The sequence below is a fragment of the Henckelia pumila genome, chromosome 2 (assembly GCF_033568475.1).
Source record: "Henckelia pumila isolate YLH828 chromosome 2, ASM3356847v2, whole genome shotgun sequence".
NCBI classification, from domain to species: Eukaryota; Viridiplantae; Streptophyta; class Magnoliopsida; order Lamiales; family Gesneriaceae; genus Henckelia; species Henckelia pumila.
In genome coordinates, this window is record NC_133121.1 from 131479048 (window position 1) to 131504275 (window position 25228).

A 25228-nucleotide genomic window follows, 5' to 3' on the forward strand; every position below is an offset into this window, starting at 1 on the left:
GGTGCAACACGGCTGGTCCTTGCGCCAACTTGATGTTAATAACGCTTTTCTGCAGGGCTCTTTAGATGAGGAGGTCTTCATGGCTCAACCTCCGGGCTTCTCTGACAGTAATTTTCCCACTCATGTTTGTAAGCTCAGGAAAGCTATATACAGGCTTAAACAGGCGCCCCGTGCCTGGTATCATGCGCTGCGTACATTCCTATTGGGTTTCGGCTTCTCCAATTCCCTCTCTGATGCATCACTGTTTATTCTCCGTCGCTCATCTGCCACTATTTATCTCTTGGTATATGTTGATGATTTGATTGTTACAGGCAGCTCTTTATCACTTATCACTGATGTTATTACCAGTCTGGCTGCTCAGTTTTCTCTCAAAGACCTGTGTGAATTATCTTATTTCTTGGGGGTTGAGGTCACTCCCAATGCTGGCGGTCTTATTCTCTCTCAACGAAAGTATATTGCTGATCTTCTCGCACGCTTTCACATGCAGAATGCCAAACCGGTTCACACGTCTTTGGCAACTGGCACGCCCTTATCTCTCAATGATGGTGCTCCATCTACTGATGCATCTCGATACCGCCAGGTTGTAGGTAGTTTACAGTACATTCTCCTTACACGTCCTGATGTAGCATTTGCTGTTAATCGCTTGTCCCAATTCATGCACTCTCCTTCTAAACATCATTGGGGTGCTGCCAAGCGCTTACTGCGCTATCTCAATGGAACTATTGCCTATGGTCTTCATCCAAGTTCCATAACTTCTATACCAAATGTAAGAATCTCAATTCTGAGAAGTGAAAAATATATCTTAAACAACAAATTTAAGAGAATCTAATATTTTTTACAAAAATCCGTTATATATTACGCTTAAAATAGTGGAAAAATTATATATTAATTTTCATAAATTTTTGTTTTCTTTTATTTGTGGATGATATACACTAGCGCACTAGGTAAACCCGTCCGAGCTAACTGTTTTCTTTTGTGAGCAGGATGATATGTGTTTGATTAATAATTTACAATTGCATTCCATTCAGTATATATTTGCCAAAATTTTCATTTACGGTATTAGATTCAAATGGATAACATGATCTTTTTTTTCCGTTTTCCCGCTTGCATTTCTTCGGCTGAAAATTTCTTTGTTCACGATTGCTTGCGCCTCCATATTTTCATCGGTTTCCCCAAATCCTTCCTTCTCGCAGGATTTTCTTTTTCCTTCTCCCCTTCTTACACTTATAAATCATGACAATTAATTACAAGCTCTTAAAACAGCTTATAAGTTTAGCCAAACACGAATATTGCATTTGTAGTCATATCTGTTTTTTTAATATAATTTTATTCATTTTAAGTTTAGTCAAACACGAATATTGCATTTGTAGTCATATCTGTTTTTTTAATATAATTTTATTCATTTTTGGACGCGATGTTGATGTGGCACCGGCGTTGACGTGCATGATGCCACATCAATACCCTCATTAAAAAAATATGAAAATTATATATATATATATATATATATATATTAATCGGAGATACAAATTAAACAAAGATTGAAATTTTGATAATATAAATGATCAAATTTGTAAAAAGACGAATAAAAAATATATATTTTTCATGATTGTAATAATTTAAGGGCAACTTGTAGATAACTCCTTAAATCAAACATAAGTTTCAATTCACTCCTATATTTGTCTTTCCGAAAATGTCCTTGTCTTTATTTTAATCATTATTATTTCTTGAATTATCAAATGTGAAATCGGATTCAAAATCTGATTCACTTGATTCATCAAGATAATAGATATTTTCATCGTCGGATGAAAATTCAATTGTTTCTACTGGATAGAATCCAATAGTATATATTCCTTCAAGAAGTTTAACTTTATTTTTCTTTTCGTTTCATTTTGGACATTCATTTGCATAATGACCTTCTTCATTGCACAACGAACATGTGCAGTTCTTTCCTTTACCTTTTGGGCAAGGTGGTTTTTTATTATCAAGCTTTTTATAAAATTTTCTTTTATAAGGTTTTCTGAAGAAATTCCTTTTAAATTTCTTTTTCTTATATGGAATAAATTTCCTATTAAAAGATTTATAAGGTTTATTTAATTTATTATGTTTCTGTCGTTTTAAATGTTTGTGTGACATGTTTGTTTTACAACCGTATTCTTTTACTGTGAATTCCATTTTGTCACAACAAAGTTTATTGTTTTGTTTGTAAGATTTGGATATTCTTTTATTTAATGTTATTTCATGACATTTCTTTGTTATAACGTCTTTAATAAATTTAATAGCTCCTTCTAGTGTTTTGGCATAAGCACTAGTTAAGAATTCATCTTTACTATTTATTGATATATTAGGTATTTTATTAAAAATATTTAATAGCTACATCCTTCTTCATGTTCTTCCACCAAAATTGAGGTCTGAGAATATGGTACATTTTCTTGCCTCCTGGGTGAATGCTATAACGAGTGCAATGAGCTTCATTAAGGATGGATGTGCGCAAGTCAGGAATATCTGGGACAACCAATCTTCCATTCAATCGAAGAGAGTCATCTAAATAAATTGAAAATCCAGATTGATGTCCTTGAGTCACTAAATCATAAGACTTCTGGATCTGATCATCTGACTTTTGGGCAGCTTTAATAATCTGAATTAACTCAGGTTCAACAGAAATCTGAGAAACACAGATAGCATTCCCTCGAATCTGAAAATTCAAACCAGAAGTGCAGATATCCTCGTGCAACTTAGAAATATAGATTGAGGAGAGTTGAGCATCATTATCGACTTTACGACTCAAAGCATCAGCAATGACATTCACTTTTCCCGGCTGATATTGGATCTCACAATCATAATCTTTCAACAGATCCATCCAACGTCTTTGTCTCATATTCAAATCAGATTGAGAAAATAAATATTTGAGACTCTTATGATCTGAATAAATTACAAATTGTTCTCCAAATAGATAATGTCTCCAGACTTTTAGAGCAAAGACAATAGCAGCCAATTCCAAATCATGAACAGGATATCTAGATTCATGTGTCTTCAACTGACGAGAACCATAAGCCACTACTCTGCCATGTCGCATCAAGACACAACCTAATCCTCGAGACGAAGCATCTGTGCAAACAACAAATCCTCCAGAACCACTTGGAATTGTAAGTACTGGTGCAGAAGTCAATCTCTTCTTCAACTCAACAAAACTTGACTCACATTCATCAGACCAAATGAATTTCTGATTTTTCTGAGTCAACAAAGTGATAGGTTTAGCAATCTTTGAGAATCCTTCAATGAATCTACGATAATAACCAGCTAAACCCATAAAACTCCGAATCTCTGGCACATTCGTCGGTCTTGGCCAATTCAATACTGCTTCTACTTTACTTGGATCAACAGAAATACCATGTTCAGAGATAACATGGCCTAGAAAGACAACTCTGTCTAGCCAAAATTCACACTTGGACAACTTTGCATATAATTGTTTCTTTTGAAGAATTCGAAGAATTAACCTCAAGTGCTTGGCGTGTTCTTCTTCGGACTTAGAATAAATAAGAATATCGTCGATGAAAACAATGACAAACTTATCGAGATATTTTCTGAATACACGATTCATCAAGTCCATGAAAATAGCAGGAGCATTAGTCAAACCAAAAGGCATAACTAAAAATTCAAAGTGTCCATATCTAGTGCGAAATGCTGTTTTTGTAACATCTTGTTGTCTAACTCGTACTTGGTGATATCCAGAGCGAAGATCAATCTTGGAATACACCGCCGTACCTTGTAACTGATCAAACAAGTCATCAATTCTTGGAAGTGGATATTTATTCTTGATGGTTGACTTATTCAATTGTCTGTAATCAATACACATTCTCATCATGCCATCTTTCTTTTTAACAAAAAGAACAGGAGCACCCCAAGGTGAAGAACTTGGACGAATATAACCTTTACTCAACAATTCCTGTAACTGTTCTTTCAATTCTTTTAACTCAACAGGAGCTAATCGATACGGTGCTCGAGATAAAGGTTCAGTTCCTGGCATCAGTTCTATACTGAACTCAACTTCTCGTTCTGGTGGAAATCCAGGAATTTCCTCAGGAAATACATCAGAAAATTCACAGACAACAGGAATGTCAGATATTGACCGCTCACCTTGAGACAGATCGACAACATAAACAAGAAAACCTTCATTTCCTGAGTCCAACAGACGAGTCATTTCGATAGAAGAGACTAAAGGAATCTTAGCTCGTGAACCTCGACCATAAAAATTCCATTTAGGAGCAAAACTAGGTCTAAATCGAACTATTCCTCTATAACAATCGACAGTGGCTTTATTAGAAGTTAGAACATCCATACCCACAATACAATCGAAATCATGCATAGGTAGGACTATAAGATTCAGGTACAACACATTATCAGCATAGAGCAACACCGCATTAAACACAGCATTATCAGTTATGATCATTCTTCCCATTGGAGTAGCAACTGATAAATTACCATTCATACTAGTGGTGCAAAGATCATTGGAAGCGACAAATGCACGAGATATAAACGAATGCGATGCTCCAGTATCAAAGAGTACTCGTGCTGTAAAATCACATAGAGTGCAGTTACCAGTAATTACAGTACCTGGAGCTGCCTGTGCCTCGTCCTCTGTCAAGGCAAATACACGAACTGGTGGCTGATTTTGCTGACCACCTTGACCTCTTGATTGCTGATGAGGCTTGCTCGACTGCTGAGAAGAGTGGGATGGTGCAGAAAATTTGCCACTAGGTGTTCCACCACCTGCCTGCACTGATTTTCCTATCTAACTGGGGCAAACTCGAGCAAAGTGTCCTGGTCTGCCACAAACATTGCAAAGTCCTTGAACTCCCACACATTGATTGCTGAAATGTTTCCCACCGCAGTTATCACAATAAGGACCAGTGTAGCGTTGTCCACTCTGCTTTCCAAAACCTTCAGAACTAGTAGAACTAGAGCCAGATTTCTTGAATTGTTTCCCTTTTGGACGTAAAGATGAAGTACTAAAATGACTTGAAGATTTCTTGCCAGATTGGTGCTGGATAGGAGTCTTGTTTCCACCTCTCCTTCGAAAACTTGCCTCAGCCCTTTTTGCCAATTCCACAGCTTCGGGATAATTCATTGGCTTTCCAGTCGAGACAAATGGATGCAAGCGATCATCTAATCCTTCAGTGAAGCTTTCAACAATAGCTCCCTGACTAGCAGCAACATGAGGAGCATACTTCAACAGTTCGTAAAAAGTATCAGCATAGTCTTGCACCGACATATTTCCTTGTTTCAAGTTATGGAATTCAGTTGATTTGGCACTATAGAATGATGGAGGACAATAACTTTCCCTGAACTTCAGCTTGAATACATCCCAAGACGGTGTTACTTTCTGAGATTCCAAAGTCATCAAGGTAGTAGCCCACCACATCTTAGCACGATCCTTCAACTGATGGAGTGCTAGCTTCAAACGTTGCGCCGACGGATATTCAATCAAATCAAAGAGATCTTCAATCTCGGTAATCCAGATTTCAGCTTTTTCAGGTCCCTCATTACCAAAATAACGAGGTGGACGCATGGTATGGAAACGGGCAACTAACTCATCCATCCTAAGTTGTTCCAATCGTCCAGTAGCTTGATTAACCTCGGTATTAACATCAATGCGAGGTCTCCCACGACCACGACCACGACCACGACTAGCATTATTACCACTTTCAGCCATTCTATAAAATATAAATCACAACAAAATTAGAATGAAAATAAACATATCACATAGGCACGTAAACATGCTGAAAAGTAGCAACAACAAGCGCAAAATCAACTTTAGTGTCTAGACTCGAGTGTCCTAGACTCTAGTTTGAGCATATCCCAGTTTATGCTCTGATACCATGATGTGAGGCCCGGTTACTCTAATTACATTTAATTATTATACAAACAAATAATTAGAAGTCAAAGCAGCGGAAAAACGATTTAAAATAAATTTTGGGCCTATAAAAATTTCGGCATGACCTCCCCGTAAGTAGGACATCCCAAAATACACAGACAACAGTTTATTTAAAATAACTAAAACTAGGAACTCAACAAACTTAAACATCACACAACCATGTGCCGTCCAGACACGAAAACAAATTAAAACAGTTAACACATACCTGAGCCGACAAGGCTTGATAATAATTTAAAACATAGCAGGAACTCTCAAATACAACACAAATACATCGGGGCATCTCCCCGGAGAATATAAAAATGACTCTAACATAATACATAATATAACTCCGATAATATATAATATAACTGGGAGACAAGACATGATCCAACCTCCTCAACGAGCTCCGCCAGCGGAACCTCCGCCTGGTGCTGAAAAGTCACTTGGGTAGCCTACCATGGTGCCAAACAGCAGCCACAGTAGCCCCCCCAGAATTAACAGAGGTTAGGATTCTGGTATGAAACAGTTAGGCAACAACAACAAAACATATAAACTATGCATAAACACATTATAAAATGTAGTATGCAATGCATGAACTGGGCTCAAAGTAAACGGGATAACAGGAGCCAACAAACAGTACGATAACAACTGGAACAATGCTCGAGCTAGAACACAGGGGAGCTACATCGTCATGTAACTAAACCGCCCTGCCAAGTATGCGAGGTATGTCGTGCTGGGTGAAATTAAACACCCACGACTCGGCCTCCATACAGCTGATATCGATACAACAGATAGGCACAATAACGAACAACATACGATGTCAAGATTCCATGTGCATATCACACAGAAAATGCATCAAGGAATAGACAATCATAATTTCGGTCTCAGGGATACTAGGCATAAAAAGCCACCAGCTGATTCCCGAAATAACAATATGTGTGCCCAGAGTACAATACAACATGATAACGGGTAACAAGAATGATAGGGCTCAACGTGTGATGTAGTGAATATCATGCCCTATTCTAAATGCCACAAAATATATCAAATAATTTAACATATAAACAACGAGGCATTTAAATTCACATAATCCATATAGTTCACGTAATCAATATAATATCGGCAAAACAATATTTATATTTTTACCGTTGTATGTTACCAACCGTAACATACCTATACCAATTCAAACGAAGGTCCTCAACTCTAATTCCCAAAGTTTCGGCCTACAACACAATTAATATTCCAATATATATCAAAACGATGCGATATAACCAACGAAATCAAATTAAATCCAAGCGGGTAAAATCCCAATATCAAGCAGCCCACTATACCTCAACTAAACCAGTTGAAAACTCACGCTCAAGGCTGGAAGAAGGGATTAAAACATCACAACTCGAAGCTAAACTAGCTGGACCGGGACAGCCTTCGAGCTCGCCGGAAAACTCACCGGAAAAAGGCTGGAAATGAACTGAATGAACAAGGGAAGGTTCAGCTATCTATAAGCTTCGAAATACAGCAGAATTATTGTCTAAAAGACTCTGAGATCGAAGCTTTCTTACCTGAAGAAACGCAGCAGAAAATAGCAGCACGTCTAGCTTCTGAAAGTAGCTCGATTCGGGCTCAAACGGGCATCAAATTCATCGATTCTTAGCTTGAATCGAAGCCACGGATGTAAGGAAGAAAACCCAACAAACGAATCGAATTTTGGACTCCGAACGAAGAAGTTATGGGCAATTTACCGGAGCTGCGCAGAGGGGTGACGGGAGTGACGGGATTTGGGGATGACTTCTCTTTTCTTTTTCTTTCCTTAGCTTTTGACTGAAGCGTGGATATGTATATATGTAAGGGTGTGTGTGTCCTTTATTTAATTATTATTTGGGCAACTTGACACAGTCCAGATATTTTAACGCTCGTGTATTATTTTAGCTCTAATATGTATTTTATATCGTTTAAATCTCGATATTCAAAAATACATATTTTTAATACACTTACTAATTTATTTGGCATAAATAATTATTTTAAATTAGCATCTCAATAATAATTCTAATTATGCCAAATTACCAGATAATTAACTTCTGGGTCTTACATTTCTCCACCACTAAAAACAAATTTCGTCCTCGAAATTTTAGTTTACACACATACATCTGAAACGCAATACACCACAATTCCATGCTAGGAATCAAACAAATATGGATAAGAAGTTCTTATCTTCTCCTCTGTCTCCCAAGTAGATTCCTCTACCCCATGCCTCGACCACTGAACTCGAACCAGTGGTACAACTTTGTTGCGAAGAACTTTCTCCTTGCGATCCAGGATACACATAGGATACTCAGTATAAGACAATGCTGGATCCAGTTCAACCTCATCAGGCTGAATGGCATGAGATGGATCGGGCTCATACTTACGCAACATAGATACATGAAACACATCGTGGATGCCATCCAAAGATTGTGGCAACTCCAACCGATAAGCACAAGGCCCAATACGTTCAACAATTCTATAAGGACCAATGTATCGAGGTGACAACTTACCTCTCATACCAAAACGAACAACGCCTCTAAACGGTGATATTTTTAGAAATACAAAATCATCAACTTGAAATTCCAAAGGTCGACGACGTTTATTCGCATAGCTTGTTTGTCGATCTTGGGCAGCTTTCATTCTTTGACGTATCAACTGAACTTTGTCATGCATTTCCTGAACAATCTCGGGTCCAGTCAATTGCTTTTCACCGAACTCATCCCAACAGAGCGGTGATCTACATCTGCGACCATACAAAGCTTCAAAAGGAGCCATGCCTATAGTCACTTGGAAACTGTTATTGTAAGAAAATTCCGCTAATGGTAAAGCTTCTTGCCAACTCTCTTTAAAATCCATAACTACAGCTCTAAGCAAATCCTCAAGAGTTTGGATTGTACGCTCAGTTTGACCATCGGTCTGAGGATGGTATGCAGTACTCATCGCAAGTCGTGTACCCATTTCTTTTTGGAAGCTAGTCCAAAACTTTGAAGTAAATCTAGGGTCACGATCCGAGACTATTGCAACTGGAACTCCATGCAGTCTCACAATATTCTCAATAAACAAACGAGCCATTTTCTTATACGAGTAAGTCCTTTCATACGGAATAAAGTGAGCTGACTTGGACAATCTATCAACCACTACCCAAATGGCATCGAAGTGACGAGAAGTACGTGGCAAATGAGTAACAAAATCCATAGCCACATGTTCCCAGTTCCACTGAGGAACTTCAAGACTGTGCAGTAATCCTCCTGGTCTCATACGTTCTGCCTTGACTTGCTGACAGACCATACAACGAGATACAAACTCAGCTACATCCTTCTTCATGTTCTTCCACCAAAATTGAGGTCTGAGAATATGATACATTTTCTTGCCTCCTGGGTGAATGCTATAACGAGTGCAATGAGCTTCATTAAGGATGGCTCTGCGCAAGTCAGGAATATCTGGGACAACCAATCTTCCATTCAATCGAAGAGAGTCATCTAAATAAATTGAAAATCCAGATTGATGTCCTTGAGTCACTAAATCATAAGACTTCTGGATCTGATCATCTGACTTTTGGGCAGCTTTAATAATCTGAATTAACTCAGGTTCAACAGAAATCTGAGAAACACAGATAGCATTCCCTAGAATCTGAAAATTCAAACCAGAAGTGCAGATATCCTCGTGCAACTTAGAAATATAGATTGAGGAGAGTTGAGCATCATTATCGACTTTACGACTCAAAGCATCAGCAATGACATTCACTTTTCCCGGCTGATATTGGATCTCACAATCATAATCTTTCAACAGATCCATCCAACGTCTTTGTCTCATATTCAAATCAGATTGAGAAAATAAATATTTGAGACTCTTATGATCTGAATAAATTACAAATTGTTCTCCAAATAGATAATGTCTCCAGACTTTTAGAGCAAAGACAATAGCAGCCAATTCCAAATCATGAACAGGATATCTAGATTCATGTGTCTTCAACTGACGAGAACCATAAGCCACTACTCTGCCATGTTGCATCAAGACACAACCTAATCCTCGAGACGAAGCATCTGTGCAAACAACAAATCCTCCAGAACCACTTGGAATTGTAAGTACTGGTGCAGAAGTCAATCTCTTCTTCAACTCAACAAAACTTGACTCACATTCATCAGACCAAATGAATTTCTGATTTTTCTGAGTCAACAAAGTGATAGGTTTAGCAATCTTTGAGAATCCTTCAATGAATCTACGATAATAACCAGCTAAACCCATAAAACTCCGAATCTCTGGCACATTCGTCGGTCTTGGCCAATTCAATACTGCTTCTACTTTACTTGGATCAACACAAATACCATGTTCAGAGATAACATGGCCTAGAAAGACAACTCTGTCTAGCCAAAATTCACACTTGGACAACTTTGCATATAATTGTTTCTTTTGAAGAATTCGAAGAATTAACCTCAAGTGCTTGGCGTGTTCTTCTTCGGACTTAGAATAAATAAGAATATCGTCGATGAAAACAATGACAAACTTATCGAGATATTTTCTGAATACACGATTCATCAAGTCCATGAAAATAGCAGGAGCATTAGTCAAACCAAAAGGCATAACTAAAAATTCAAAGTGTCCATATCTAGTGCAAAATGCTGTTTTTGTAACATCTTGTTGTCTAACTCGTACTTGGTGATATCCAGAGCGAAGATCAATCTTGGAATACACCGCCGTACCTTGTAACTGATCAAACAAGTCATCAATTCTTGGAAGTGGATATTTATTCTTGATGGTTGACTTATTCAATTGTCTGTAATCAATACACATTCTCATCGTGCCATCTTTCTTTTTAACAAAAAGAACAGGAGCACCCCAAGGTGAAGAACTTGGACGAATATAACCTTTACTCAACAATTCCTGTAACTGTTCTTTCAATTCTTTTAACTCAACAGGAGCTAATCGATACGGTGCTCGAGATAAAGGTTCAGTTCCTGGCATCAGTTCTATACTGAACTCAACTTCTCGTTCTGGTGGAAATCCAGGAATTTCCTCAGGAAATACATCAGAAAATTCACAGACAAAAGGAATGTCAGATATTGACCGCTCACCTTGAGACAGATCGACAGCATAAACAAGAAAACCTTCATTTCCTGAGTCCAACAGACGAGTCATTTCGATAGAAGAGACTAAAGGAATCTTAGCTCGTGAACCTCGACCATAGAAATTCCATTTAGGAGCAAAACTAGGTCTAAATCGAACTATTCCTCTATAACAATCGACAGTGGCTTTATTAGAAGTTAGAACATCCATACCCACAATACAATCGAAATCATGCATAGGTAGGACTATAAGATTCAGGTACAACACATTATCAGCATAGAGCAACACCGCATTAAACACAGCATTATCAGTTATGATCATTCTTCCCATTGGAGTAGCAACTGATAAATTACCATTCATACTAGTGGTGCAAAGATCATTGGAAGCGACAAATGCACGAGATATAAACGAATGCGATGCTCCAGTATCAAAGAGTACTCGTGCTGTAAAATCACATAGAGTGCAGTTACCAGTAATTACAGTACCTGGAGCTGCCTGTGCCTCGTCCTCTGTCAAGGCAAATACACGAACTGGTGGCTGATTTTGCTGACCACCTTGACCTCTTGATTGCTGATGAGGCTTGCTCGACTGCTGAGAAGAGTGGGATGGTGCAGAAAATTTGCCACTAGGTGTTCCACCACCTGCCTGCACTGATTTTCCTATCTAACTGGGGCAAACTCGAGCAAAGTGTCCTGGTCTGCCACAAACATTGCAAAGTCCTTGAACTCCCACACATTGATTGCTGAAATGTTTCCCACCGCAGTTATCACAATAAGGACCAGTGTAGCGTTGTCCACTCTGCTTTCCAAAACCTTCAGAACTAGTAGAACTAGAGCCAGATTTCTTGAATTGTTTCCCTTTTGGACGTAAAGATGAAGTACTAAAATGACTTGAAGATTTCTTGCCAGATTGGTGCTGGATAGGAGTCTTGTTTCCACCTCTCCTTCGAAAACTTGCCTCAGCCCTTTTTGCCAATTCCACAGCTTCGGGATAATTCATTGGCTTTCCAGTCGAGACAAATGGATGCAAGCGATCATCTAATCCTTCAGTGAAGCTTTCAACAATAGCTCCCTGACTAGCAGCAACATGAGGAGCATACTTCAACAGTTCGTAAAAAGTATCAGCATAGTCTTGCACCGACATATTTCCTTGTTTCAAGTTATGGAATTCAGTTGATTTGGCACTATAGAATGATGGAGGACAATAACTTTCCCTGAACTTCAGCTTGAATACATCCCAAGACGGTGTTACTTTCTGAGATTCCAAAGTCATCAAGGTAGTAGCCCACCACATCTTAGCACGATCCTTCAACTGATGGAGTGCTAGCTTCAAACGTTGCGCCGACGGATATTCAATCAAATCAAAGAGATCTTCAATCTCGGTAATCCAGATTTCAGCTTTTTCAGGTCCCTCATTACCAAAATAACGAGGTGGACGCATGGTATGGAAACGGGCAACTAACTCATCCATCCTAAGTTGTTCCAATCGTCCAGTAGCTTGATTAACCTCGGTATTAACATCAATGCGAGGTCTCCCACGACCACGACCACGACCACGACTAGCATTATTACCACTTTCAGCCATTCTATAAAATATAAATCACAACAAAATTAGAATGAAAATAAACATATCACATAGGCACGTAAACATGCTGAAAAGTAGCAACAACAAGCGCAAAATCAACTTTAGTGTCTAGACTCGAGTGTCCTAGACTCTAGTTTGAGCATATCCCAGTTTATGCTCTGATACCATGATGTGAGGCCCGGTTACTCTAATTACATTTAATTATTATACAAACAAATAATTAGAAGTCAAAGCAGCGGAAAAACGATTTAAAATAAATTTTGGGCCTATAAAAATTTCGGCATGACCTCCCCGTAAGTAAGACATCCCAAAATACACAGACAACAGTTTATTTAAAATAACTAAAACTAGGAACTCAACAAACTTAAACATCACACAACCATGTGCCGGCCAGGCACGAAAACAAATTAAAACAGTTAACACATACCTGAGCCGACAAGGCTTGATAATAATTTAAAACATAGCAGGAACTCTCAAATACAACACAAATACATCGGGGCATCTCCCCGGAGAATATGAAAATGACTCTAACATAATACATAATATAACTCCGATAATATATAATATAACTGGGAGACAAGACATGATCCAACCTCCTCAACGAGCTCCGCCAGCGGAACCTCCGCCAGCGGAACCTCCGCCTGGTGCTGAAAAGTCACTTGGGTAGCCTACCATGGTGCCAAACAGCAGCCACAGTAGCCCCCCCAGAATTAACTGAGGTTAGGATTCTGGTATGAAACAGTTAGGCAACAACAACAAAACATATAAACTATGCATAAACACATTATAAAATGTAGTATGCAATGCATGAACTGGGCTCAAAGTAAACGGGATAACAGGAGCCAACAAACAGTACGATAACAACTGGAACAATGCTCGAGCTAGAACACAGGGGAGCTACATCGTCATGTAACTAAACCGCCCTGCCAAGTATGCGAGGTATGTCGTGCTGGGTGAAATTAAACACCCACGACTCGGCCTCCATACAGCTGATATCGATACAACAGATAGGCACAATAACGAACAACATACGATGTCAAGATTCCATGTGCATATCACACAGAAAATGCATCAAGGAATAGACAATCATAATTTCGGTCTCAGGGATACTAGGCATAAAAAGCCACCAACTGATTCCCGAAATAACAATATGTGTGCCCAGAGTACAATACAACATGATAACGGGTAACAAGAATGATAGGGCTCAACGTGTGATGTAGTGAATATCATGCCCTATTCTAAATGCCACAAAATATATCAAATAATTTAACATATAAACAACGAGGCATTTAAATTCACATAATCCATATAGTTCACGTAATCAATATAATATCGGCAAAACAATATTTATATTTTTACCGTTGTATGTTACCAACCGTAACATACCTATACCAATTCAAACGAAGGTCCTCAACTCTAATTCCCAAAGTTTCGGCCTACAACACAATTAATATTCCAATATATATCAAAACGATGCGATATAACCAACGAAATCAAATTAAATCCAAGCGGGTAAAATCCCAATATCGAGCAGCCCACTATACCTCAACTAAACCAGTTGAAAACTCACGCTCAAGGCTGGAAGAAGGGATTAAAACATCACAACTCGAAGCTAAACTAGCTGGACCGGGACAGCCTTCGAGCTCGCCGGAAAACTCACCGGAAAAAGGCTGGAAATGAACTGAATGAACAAGGGAAGGTTCAGCTATCTATAAGCTTCGAAATACAGCAGAATTATTGTCTAAAAGACTCTGAGATCGAAGCTTTCTTACCTGAAGAAACGCAGCAGAAAATAGCAGCACGTCTAGCTTCTGAAAGTAGCTCGATTCGGGCTCAAACGGGCATCAAATTCATCGATTCTTAGCTTGAATCGAAGCCACGTATGTAAGGAAGAAAACCCAACAAACGAATCGAATTTTGGACTCCGAACGAAGAAGTTATGGGCAATTTACCGGAGCTGCGCAGAGGGGTGACGGGAGTGACGGGATTTGGGGATGACTTCTCTTTTCTTTTTCTTTCCTTAGCTTTTGACTGAAGCGTGGATATGTATATATGTAAGGGTGTGTGTGTCCTTTATTTAATTATTATTTGGGCAACTTGACACAGTCCAGATATTTTAACGCTCGTGTATTATTTTAGCTCTAATATGTATTTTATATCGTTTAAATCTCGATATTCAAAAATACATATTTTTAATACACTTACTAATTTATTTGGCATAAATAATTATTTTAATTTAGCATCTCAATAATAATTCTAATTATGCCAAATTACCAGATAATTAACTTCTGGGTCTTACAATTTGCTTCCAATCTAACTCTGAATCGTTCGTCTCAATCTGTTCGACATCTCAATCAATCTGAAAAAGTCCGAAACTCTAGTCGATTAATTCATCAACACTCTGTCCATCTATCAAGATTCGACTCATCTTCGTCAGAAATCCCTCTAAGCTTAGTCACAATTCGAATCATCTTACGTTCTAAACCAAGAGACAAAGGGAATTAATCTCAAAATTCAATTCGATCATCCTCTACTCTCGCACAACTTCTATAATGTGCCTCCAAAAACTCGTCAAACTCTGTCGTTGCACGAAATTTCTACAAACATCAAGAATTTCATCAACTAATGCTAAGTCGAGCACTACTACTCAAAGCAATTCTTCTAAAGTTCGACTCATCTGATCTGGCTGTCCGTCGTTCTGAGGGTATCGAATCAAAAGTAGTTGAAATCGACAACAAAATTCTCGTCAAAGTCTATGCCGAAAGGACAATGCATCAAGGATCTCAGTCTAAACTGACAGACTTCGGCAATTCATGACATCTGACAACATCTGACAAGATATCAATTCTCTGTTCTTCATCAAAATCATTCCATACAGAAAACTGTAACAGATCCTATCTATCGGTCAATCAAAATCAGACAGTAGATAAAATAAGAACAAATTCTTCGGTTCTAAACATCAGTTGCTGCATTCGCTCCTTCTGCTAAAAAAATTCAAAACAGAAATCTCAATAAGAAAAAAACCAAGTACTGCAAGACTGTCAGTACTAAAACTCAGAATACAGAAAAACGAATAATCAGGAATTTCATCATCAGATAACCAGATCAAAGAAATTCATTCGGTTCAATCAGAATTCAAACGTCGAGATTAGTCTACAACTGATCGGCGTACAATACTGAAAAGATTGAAGCTCTGAACGATCAGTACAATTCTCACAACCAGAAAGCAAGAAATTTATCAATAAGAATTCCTAATTCCAACTAATACTTCTGAGAGATTCGGTCAACAGAAAATTCTTCGTCAATACAGGATTATTCGTCAAAACAAATGGCCTGTCAAAAGTTCAAAACGGCCATACCTCAATTCGGAAACGATTTTGAAAAAGCTCACTTCACAAACTTCCTGTAGATAAAAATTCGGATCTCAATTCAGTTTCGAACTCATTCTGACAATTGGGACCAATTTAGAAGTTCAATCCGAACAACTTCAGTCGTTCAATAACCATTGGCACATCAACCAATTCAGGTTACAATCCAATACATCAACTGTAAAGCTTCGAGAGTTCGTTCATATTATTCTGTAACAACAGTCATTCTACATAATAAATCAAGAATTCTTAGAATCGAGAATTCTTATCGGAGGATTCCATCACTCGTTCAACGATACTCCGATGACATCTCATCTCGAACTCAACAAAGTAGTCTTACTACTAAAAATCAACGAATTGTGATCTCAACTCCATTCTGAATCAGAATAGACTGTACACAGAAAATTGGATCGTTCTCTTTCTGACTGCTGACAGTTCACAACATCAGAAACTATACTTTGAATCTCATACTTCATCATCCTCTATTCAATCTGATTCCTCAATTTATCAACAAACATCTTCCGATCATCTGGAAGAACTCTGAATAAACTTCAAAGTGCAAAACTCCTGATACTCTGTCTCAAATCGAAACATCTGGCACAACAAAAGTTATTCGCTAAAAAGGCATCAATAAAAACCTGAAACTCAGATTATACTCAGATCTGATCTATCTTCATCGGATTCTGAAAGGTCGAATCAGATTCCAAAGCGTTATCAATCTTCTCAATCAACTCTGGTTCGAAGTCGAATGAAGGAGTCAAGATAAACGTTCCATCTTTTTCAGACTCTAACAAAAGTGCAGCAATCATCTATCAAGAAGACAACTGAAGTAGATAAAATAAGATCAGATCATATAGCTTACAATTGTAGCTGTTACCATCAGTTCTCCGGATAATAATAAAATTCGCAGTCAGATTAATCGTCCCCTATAACTCTCTTTCCCAACTCATAATCAGTTCGAACTGCGACAATCAAAACTTCTATCTTCCAAGATCAGAATAGATTACTGAAATCTTCCAAGCAATAAGATCTCTTTGAGACTCAAATCGGAAACTAATGTTGCATCTCGAGCGTCTTCAACTTCTCCGATGCTCAAGATAATACGGAGCTATTCTGAACAGAAATAAGTCTCAACTCTCAATAAGAAGAAGTGCAAAGCACTGAAAGGTCATCAATACCGAAAAAATAAATAATACTGAGGTTTTATTCAATCTCTCCTTCAATTCAATAAGAACTGGTCTCAAATATACAAACTAAACAGGAGAACAAAACCTGCTGAGTATTCGTCTAATCAACAATAAGGATTTCTCAAAGGATTTGCGGTAGAACTCGCTAAATCAAAGAATCTTCAAATTCAGATAAGGACGTCGATCCAGATCAATTCATTACTGCTCTAGTCTTGAGGTATTCAATAAAATTCCATCTTCTTAGAGAAAAGATCGAGGAAAAGACAACTCGTTCTCCACAAGATTCAGACATCAGAAGAATAGCATAATTGATCGACAAGAAAATCTGCGAACAATCCTTAAAGAATCTAAAAGATCAATATGGCTCTTCTAAGGATAAGAGTTTCATCGATAAGAATATTCAAGAACTCATCTACAACTCTCTGGATTCAGTTCAAAGGACTCATAATTACTGCAGATGCAATTCCAATTCAATCTGTGCGAAAAAAAATTCAAATCGGTCGTACCTCATTCCGAATTCAATCTCTGAAACTTCTTCCCTTCCGATTATCAGTCGATGATGTCTGATCTAAAATTAATGTTGAACTCATCCTCTCGACTCAGAGGCAAATCTGGAATCTCAACTAGAACAACATCAGCAAACTCAACAACTCTGTTAAATCAACCAACACGGTTGATTGAAGACATCATCTGCATACCTCAAACATTCCTCCGCACCTTTCTGTAACAAACAGTAATCGACAATTAATAATAAAGGAATTCTTAATTCAGGAGTTTTACCGGAGGAAATCCATTCGTATACCGTCTCGGATCTGAATCTGGCAACTGTCTGAAATCAACCTCGGTTGCCCTGTATTCGGTTAATATACTACATCGATAATATAATCAAATCTGATAACCGAATTATAGTACTGTTCAGTACAATCAACTCTCATCGAATCAAAGTTCAAAAATTCGAACTAAACTCACCGCAACTAATTCAGATACTCAAAAGTAGAAGAAGTATTAATCTAACTTCTCAATAAGAAGAAAAAGTTGCATCAATATCTAACAGCAACAGAGTCGAAAGACTAGAATCAAACAGTTACCTGCTTCATCATCGTCAAGAGCAGTTAGAGTCTGTGAATCCTCGAGCAAGTACTAAAGCCTTGCAGTTGGTAACCAACTAACTGAATCCGTCGTTCATCGCTGTAGTTTACAAGAATCAAACAACTGATCGATCTCTTCTAATCAGCTTTCACACCCAAACTCATTCTCAGAACTCCTCAGAGTTGAAGGGTTAACAGACTAAAATCTCATCAGTAATTCTTCCATCAGTTCAGTCACAAAACAAATCTGTACAATCGGGTTCGCTACTAGTTGAATCCTGTTCAAAATTGCCGAGTAGAAAATCTGATTCAAGAAGATTAGGACACAACATCTCAAATACATCTATCCGGTGTCCAACAACCTCATCTCGACATACTCATTCGATCTCTAGAGTATTCAATGCAACCAGTAACCCGAAACAGTTCGTATCTCAATTAATTCATGCTTTAAAATTTAAATCACATATCCAAGTAATTCAAATAATTCTCAATCATAAAGCATGCTCGCATTGAATTTAATAAATCAATTAAATAACTCAAACACATGCGAGAAGCCAATTCAAGCGGACTCGATCTACCCGCTCACTCTAGTTCAGTCCAAGAATCTTATCGCTCTGATACCATTTAATGTGAGGCCTCGATTCTAAACATCTAATCTCGGAATTAAACAACAATAGGGCATTCAAGATTCAAGATTAAAAGTAATAATTTTTTTTTAAACAGTGCTCGCTCGATCGATAGAACTTTACCGATCGAGCGGGCCATCTTAACCAAGTCTCTGTCGAGACTTACAAAAGCCCGCCGCTCGATCGGTAAAAACTTACCGATCGAGCGGAAGCAAAATCCAAACTTCCTGCCTCAAAACAGGGGTGCTCGTTCGATCGGTGAAAGTCTGCCGATCGAGCGAGACACCTGCCCAGAAAAATCTTTTGGTTTTTCTTTCTTTCTTTCAATCCAATCTCAACTCAATCAATTCGACGACAAGATAAATTTCATTCAACATGATATACAAGTATTCAATTCTAAGTTCATACAATCTTCAATATATCAAGCATGCTTCAATCTAGTTTGAACTTATACAACTACAAAAAGGAGTTCGAAAACGTAAACGACTCCTAAACATCAAAGCCTCACTTCTATCATCTCAACCACTTAGTCATGCTGCCTCTGACTCGGTCCTGCCTCACCTGTTGCCAAGTACACATACAAACAAAGACAACAGCCAGATAATCCGGTGAGAATACAATTTCCAGTAAAAGAGACAATCATGCAGTATCAATCAAACATATCAATCATGATACGCAACAAATCCATCTTATATATCAACTTCAGATATAAATCACATCAAGACATGTATGAATTTCCAAATATCTATCACCTCAAGATCAATTCAAGTAATTCTTCCAAGTACTGGAGTAAAATGATATGCATATCTTTAAAACTTTTGGATTATCAGACTCAGATAATCAAATGGAATTCTTCTTTCTTTCTTTCTTCGGTTTGGGATCCCGATGTTAAAATATCCAACAATCACACCGAACTCCCTTCTCGAGGTGGACGAGGCATATTTTAATCCTCTAGACTCTAGAGCATTATAGAGAGTTTATTTGACAAGGTATAAAATCTCCAACCAGGTCACTCAACTACAATCTCTAGATCATCTAATCAAATTGAAATGAATCAAGGCTCAATATGAATGCATATGTCATCTCATGCATTCTAATATTATTTCAATCATCAGTTCATATAAGCATTCAATCATGCTTTCATTCATCAATTCAAATAATCGTTCAAACATGATGTCGTCAATATAAATGCATATATACTCTCATGCATTCAAATAAACATTCAAATATGATTTCAAATAAGCATTCAATCATGCAAGTATGTGATTTTTTCGGAACACTCGAATAAATTCTAATTCGAGTTAATCGTTCCATTCAATTCTAAGTCGTCTTTTACCTTATTCTCTTCGAAGGTACTTCAATCTGAAATCAATAACAAGGATAATAGTTAATATCCAATCAAACTCTTTCAAAAACTCAATCAACTTCTTCAATCGATAAATAAGAAAATCGATATTGTACCGACTTCAATCTTCCAACTGACCAAAGCTGCTACCTCGCAACTCTGCTGACTTCAATTCAATCTATCATAAAAAGTCAATAGGATCAATATCGACATCCAAAAGTTCAATCAAACTCGATACAATCAAAATATTGAACGATATCCAAAACTCAAACTGACGGCATAACGGCTATAAACTGATCAAACCGGAAATGCAGACAGCAAGATATCAATTCAATAAACTCATAATCATCTCAATATCATCAAAACAATTCAAATCCTTCAAATCTAAAATCTCCAATTTTGAATTAATATTCCAAAAATCAAAACAATTCCGAACGACGCTCTATTTCAAAACCGACAGAGAATAAACGATCAGAACTCTGCCAAGATCAACATACTCCAAACTCAATCGATTCTAACAACATCCAAAAATAGAAGTCTAGCTGATCGAAGAAAAACTTACTATAGAACAAAGCTCTCGCAGCCGTGATCGCTAATCTGCCTTCAGAAATAAATTCCAACGGACGGATCGAGCTCGGGGAGAAATCTGGAAGCTTGAGAAAGCTTGGAGTCGGCTCTAATGGAGGAAGAGGCGATGGACGTGATGAAGAGTGAAGAAAATCAAGTCAAACATGCTTAAATATCTAACAAATCCAATATTTGCATTTTAGTCCCTAAAAATTCCAAAAATTGCATTTTAGTCCCTGATCAAATCGAATCGACCCTCGACTTCTAAAATCTTTGATTATCTCAAATAAAGTCCATTAAGTTAATTTTGGGGCATTACACACGCTCATCCCCTTTATTGCTTCCTATACCACCTCGCGTGATGCGTGGTCCACACTGGCTAAGACCTATGCTGCCCCGAGTCGTGGCCGCATCCTCCAACTCAAAAATCAACTTGCAAATCCGATCAAGGGATCCAAAATAGTAATCGACTTCATGCATGGCATCAAGGTCTCTGTGGATGCTTTCGCTCTTATGAACGTCTCCTATGACTCTGAGGATCTTACACTTAAGGTTCTTAATGGCCTGGATGATTCCTACAAGGAACTCTCTCATGCCATCCAAGCTCGTGACACTCCAATCTCCTTTGACGAGCTTCACGAAAAATTGCTCAACTTTGAAGCACAGCTACTACTTCGCCAATCTGCCGTGTCTGGTCCAGCTACCGCCTTCCCTGTATCTCGCTCCACCAAGTCTTCTCATGCCAGTGCAACCTCTGGGCAGCCCCGTTATTTTGGTTCGCCGCACCCCCGAGACCCTCGCGTACCCACTCCATGGGCACCACGGCCGTCCTCGGCCTCTTCTGGCTCCTCTCCCCGGCCTTATCTTGGCCGCTGCCAACTCTGTGCTACTCCTGGACACTCTGCCAAACGTTGTCCTAATTTTTAGTATTTGCCATGGACTCCATCCTCGTCGTCGAGTCCTGCTCCTCCCGCCTACATGCCTCCACATGCCCACACCGAGTCGCACTCTTTGGCCCAGCCCTCCTATTCTGAGTGGCTTCTTGACTCCGGTGCCTCTCATCATGTCACCACGGACCTTGCCAATCTATCGCTTCATACACCTTATGATGGGACCGACACCGTGACAGTTGGAAATGATAGTGGTTTGCATATTTCTCACACTGGCTCTCTTTCACTACCTACATCTACTACTTCTATTTTACTTACTCATGTTTTGTGTGTCCCAACCATGACTAAAAATCTGATTTTGGTCACTCAAATTTGCCGCACTAATAATGTTTATGTTACTTTTTTGTCCTCGTCCTTTCAGGTGAAGGATCTTCGCACGGGGGCCCTTCTTCTCACCGGAATATGTAAGCGTAGAACCTATGTGTGGCCTCCGGACACCCTCTTCCTGTCTGCTCCTGTTGCTCTTCGTGCCACTTCTGATTCCCTTTCCTTGTGGCACTCTCGCTTAGGTCATCCCTCGTCTGCAATTATGCGTCATTTAGTCACTTCCAAAGTTTTTTCTGCTCCTCCTAATTATTTTCCGAATTTTCATTGTAATTCTTGCAATATTAATAAAAGTCACAAGTTACCATTTTATGAGTCAAGTCTTACTTCCTCCCGCCCCCTCGAATTACTTTTTTCTGATGTATGGTCCTCCCCTGTTATTTCTATGGATGGTTACAAATACTATGTCATCTTTGTTGACCATTACACGAAATATGTTTGGCTGTACCCTCTGCAGCGCAAATCCGATGTCCTGTCTGTTTTCACTAAATTCACTCCCCTGGTTGAAAATAAATTTAAAACTAAAATCGTCACCCTCTACACTGACAATGGTGGCGAGTTTCTGGCTCTTCGCCCCTTTCTCTCCACTCATGGCATATCTCATCTCACCACTCCTCCTCATACCCCGAAACATAACTAATATGCTGAATGCCGGCATCGTCATATTGTTGAAATTGGTCTCACTCTGCTTCACCAAGCGTCTCTTCCCACTACCTTCTGGCCTTTCGCTTTTGCTGTAGCTACTTACACCATCAACCGCATGCCCAAATCCAATCTCTGTTTGTCCTCCTCTTATGAGAAATTATTTGGTCACTGTTCAAATCTCACTAAACTTCGTGTCTTTGGGTGCTTGTGTTATCCATGGTTACGACCGTACATTCAACACAAGTTAGAACCCAAATCGCTTCCTTCTATTTTTCTTGGTTACTCCCTCACTCAAAGTGCATACTTGTGCTTTGATCCCGTGTCTAACAAAACACTTGTCTCATGTCATGTCCACTTCGAAGAAGCTGAGTTTCCCTTTCTTCAACTCTGCCAATCCTTGAATCCCCCTACTTCTGTCGATTCCCCATCCCCTCTTTTGTCGCTATCCCCCACGTTCCCTCCTCCGGCGTCCACCGTGGTACCACCTACAGTCCCGCCCCCTTGCTGAGTTCCTCCACCGCCGCCCACACCGCAGCCATTCACTACCATCCCCCCTCCACCCCCTGCTCCCCACCCCATGCTCACTCACTCTCGGAACCATATTCACAAGCCAAATCCCAAATACTCCCTTGTCACTACCACTAACTTCCCTGAGCTTGAACCCACATGTGCCACTATAGCTCTCAAAGATCCTCGTTGGCGCTCTGCCATGTCTCTTGAATTTGATGCACTACTTCGAAATGGTACTTGGGATCTTGTTCCATCTCATCCTAATCAGAATCTTGTTGGATGCAAATGGGTATTTCGCATAAAACATCATCCTGATGGGTCTATCGATCGCTTTAAAGCCCGTCTTGTTGCTAAGGGGTTTCACCAACGCCCGGGACTTGACTACAGTGACACTTTTAGCCCTGTCGTCAAGCCTACCACTGTTCGTCTTATCTCGAGTCTTGCGGTGCAACACGGCTGGTCCTTGCGCCAACTTGATGTTAATAACGCTTTTCTGCAGGGCTCTTTAGATGAGGAGGTCTTCATGGCTCAACCTCCGGGCTTCTCTGATAGTAATTTTCCCACTCATGTTTGTAAGCTCAGGAAAGCTATATACAGGCTTAAACAGGCGCCCCGTGCCTGGTATCATGCGCTGCGTACATTCCTATTGGGTTTCGGCTTCTCCAATTCCCTCTCTGATGCATCACTGTTTATTCTCCGTCGCTCATCTGCCACTATTTATCTCTTGGTATATGTTGATGATTTGATTGTTACAGGCAGCTCTTTATCACTTATCACTGATGTTATTACCAGTCTGGCTGCTCAGTTTTCTCTCAAAGACCTGTGTGAATTATCTTATTTCTTGGGGGTTGAGGTCACTCCCAATGCTGGCGGTCTTATTCTCTCTCAACGAAAGTATATTGCTGATCTTCTCGCACGCTTTCACATGCAGAATGCCAAACCGGTTCACACGTCTTTGGCAACTGGCACGCCCTTATCTCTCAATGATGGTGCTCCATCTACTGATGCATCTCGATACCGCCAGGTTGTAGGTAGTTTACAGTACATTCTCCTTACACGTCCTGATGTAGCATTTGCTGTTAATCGCTTGTCCCAATTCATGCACTCTCCTTCTAAACATCATTGGGGTGCTGCCAAGCGCTTACTGCGCTATCTCAATGGAACTATTGCCTATGGTCTTCATCCAAGTTCCATAACTTCTATACCAAATGTAAGAATCTCAATTCTGAGAAGTGAAAAATATATCTTAAACAACAAATTTAAGAGAATCTAATATTTTTTACAAAAATCCGTTATATATTACGCTTAAAATAGTGGAAAAATTATATATTAATTTTCATAAATTTTTGTTTTCTTTTATTTGTGGATGATATACACTAGCGCACTAGGTAAACCCGTCCGAGCTAACTGTTTTCTTTTGTGAGCAGGATGATATGTGTTTGATTAATAATTTACAATTGCATTCCATTCAGTATATATTTGCCAAAATTTTCATTTACGGTATTAGATTCAAATGGATAACATGATCTTTTTCTTCCGTTTTCCCGCTTGCATTTCTTCGGCTGAAAATTTCTTTGTTCACGATTGCTTGCGCCTCCATATTTTCATCGGTTTCCCCAAATCCTTCCTTCTCGCAGGATTTTCTTTTTCCTTCTCCCCTTCTTACACTTATAAATCATGACAATTAATTACAAGCTCTTAAAACAGCTTATAAGTTTAGCCAAACACGAATATTGCATTTGTAGTCATATCTGTTTTTTTAATATAATTTTATTCATTTTAAGTTTAGTCAAACACGAATATTGCATTTGTAGTCATATCTGTTTTTTTAATATAATTTTATTCATTTTTGGACGCGATGTTGATGTGGCACCGGCGTTGACGTGCATGATGCCACATCAATACCCTCATTAAAAAAATATGAAAATTATATATATATATATATATATATATATATTAATCGGAGATACAAATTAAACAAAGATTGAAATTTTGATAATATAAATGATCAAATTTGTAAAAAGACGAATAAAAAATATAT

At 38.7% G+C, this 25228-nt stretch overlaps 1 protein-coding gene across 1 annotated transcript; it reads right to left on the minus strand.

Annotated features, from left to right (window-relative positions):
• Nucleotides 1–2353: 2353 nt before the first annotated feature.
• LOC140878427 (uncharacterized) lies at nucleotides 2354–7893 on the minus strand. Its single transcript, XM_073282027.1, has 7 exons — nucleotides 7468–7893; nucleotides 7240–7376; nucleotides 7082–7131; nucleotides 4805–5711; nucleotides 3850–4714; nucleotides 2933–3645; nucleotides 2354–2815 (listed from the first exon to the last, which is right to left on the minus strand). Exons 4-7 carry the CDS (start codon nucleotides 5708–5710, stop codon nucleotides 2354–2356), a joined length of 2946 nt encoding a protein of 981 aa, XP_073138128.1. The 5' UTR covers nucleotide 5711; nucleotides 7082–7131; nucleotides 7240–7376; nucleotides 7468–7893.
• Nucleotides 7894–25228: the final 17335 nt, after the last annotated feature.

Bases quoted from the DNA above. Each gene is read 5' to 3' on its own strand.
- LOC140878427 (XM_073282027.1), bottom strand. From the start codon at position 5,710: ATGGCTGAAAGTGGTAATAATGCTAGTCGTGGTCGTGGTCGTGGTCGT. The intron at 4,715-4,804 runs GTTTGCCCCAGT...TCTTCTCAGCAG, and splicing joins GACCAGGACACTTTGCTCGA to TCGAGCAAGCCTCATCAGCA. The intron at 2,816-2,932 runs GTAATTTATTCA...ATCCAATATCAG, and splicing joins ATCTATTTGGAGAACAATTT to CCGGGAAAAGTGAATGTCAT.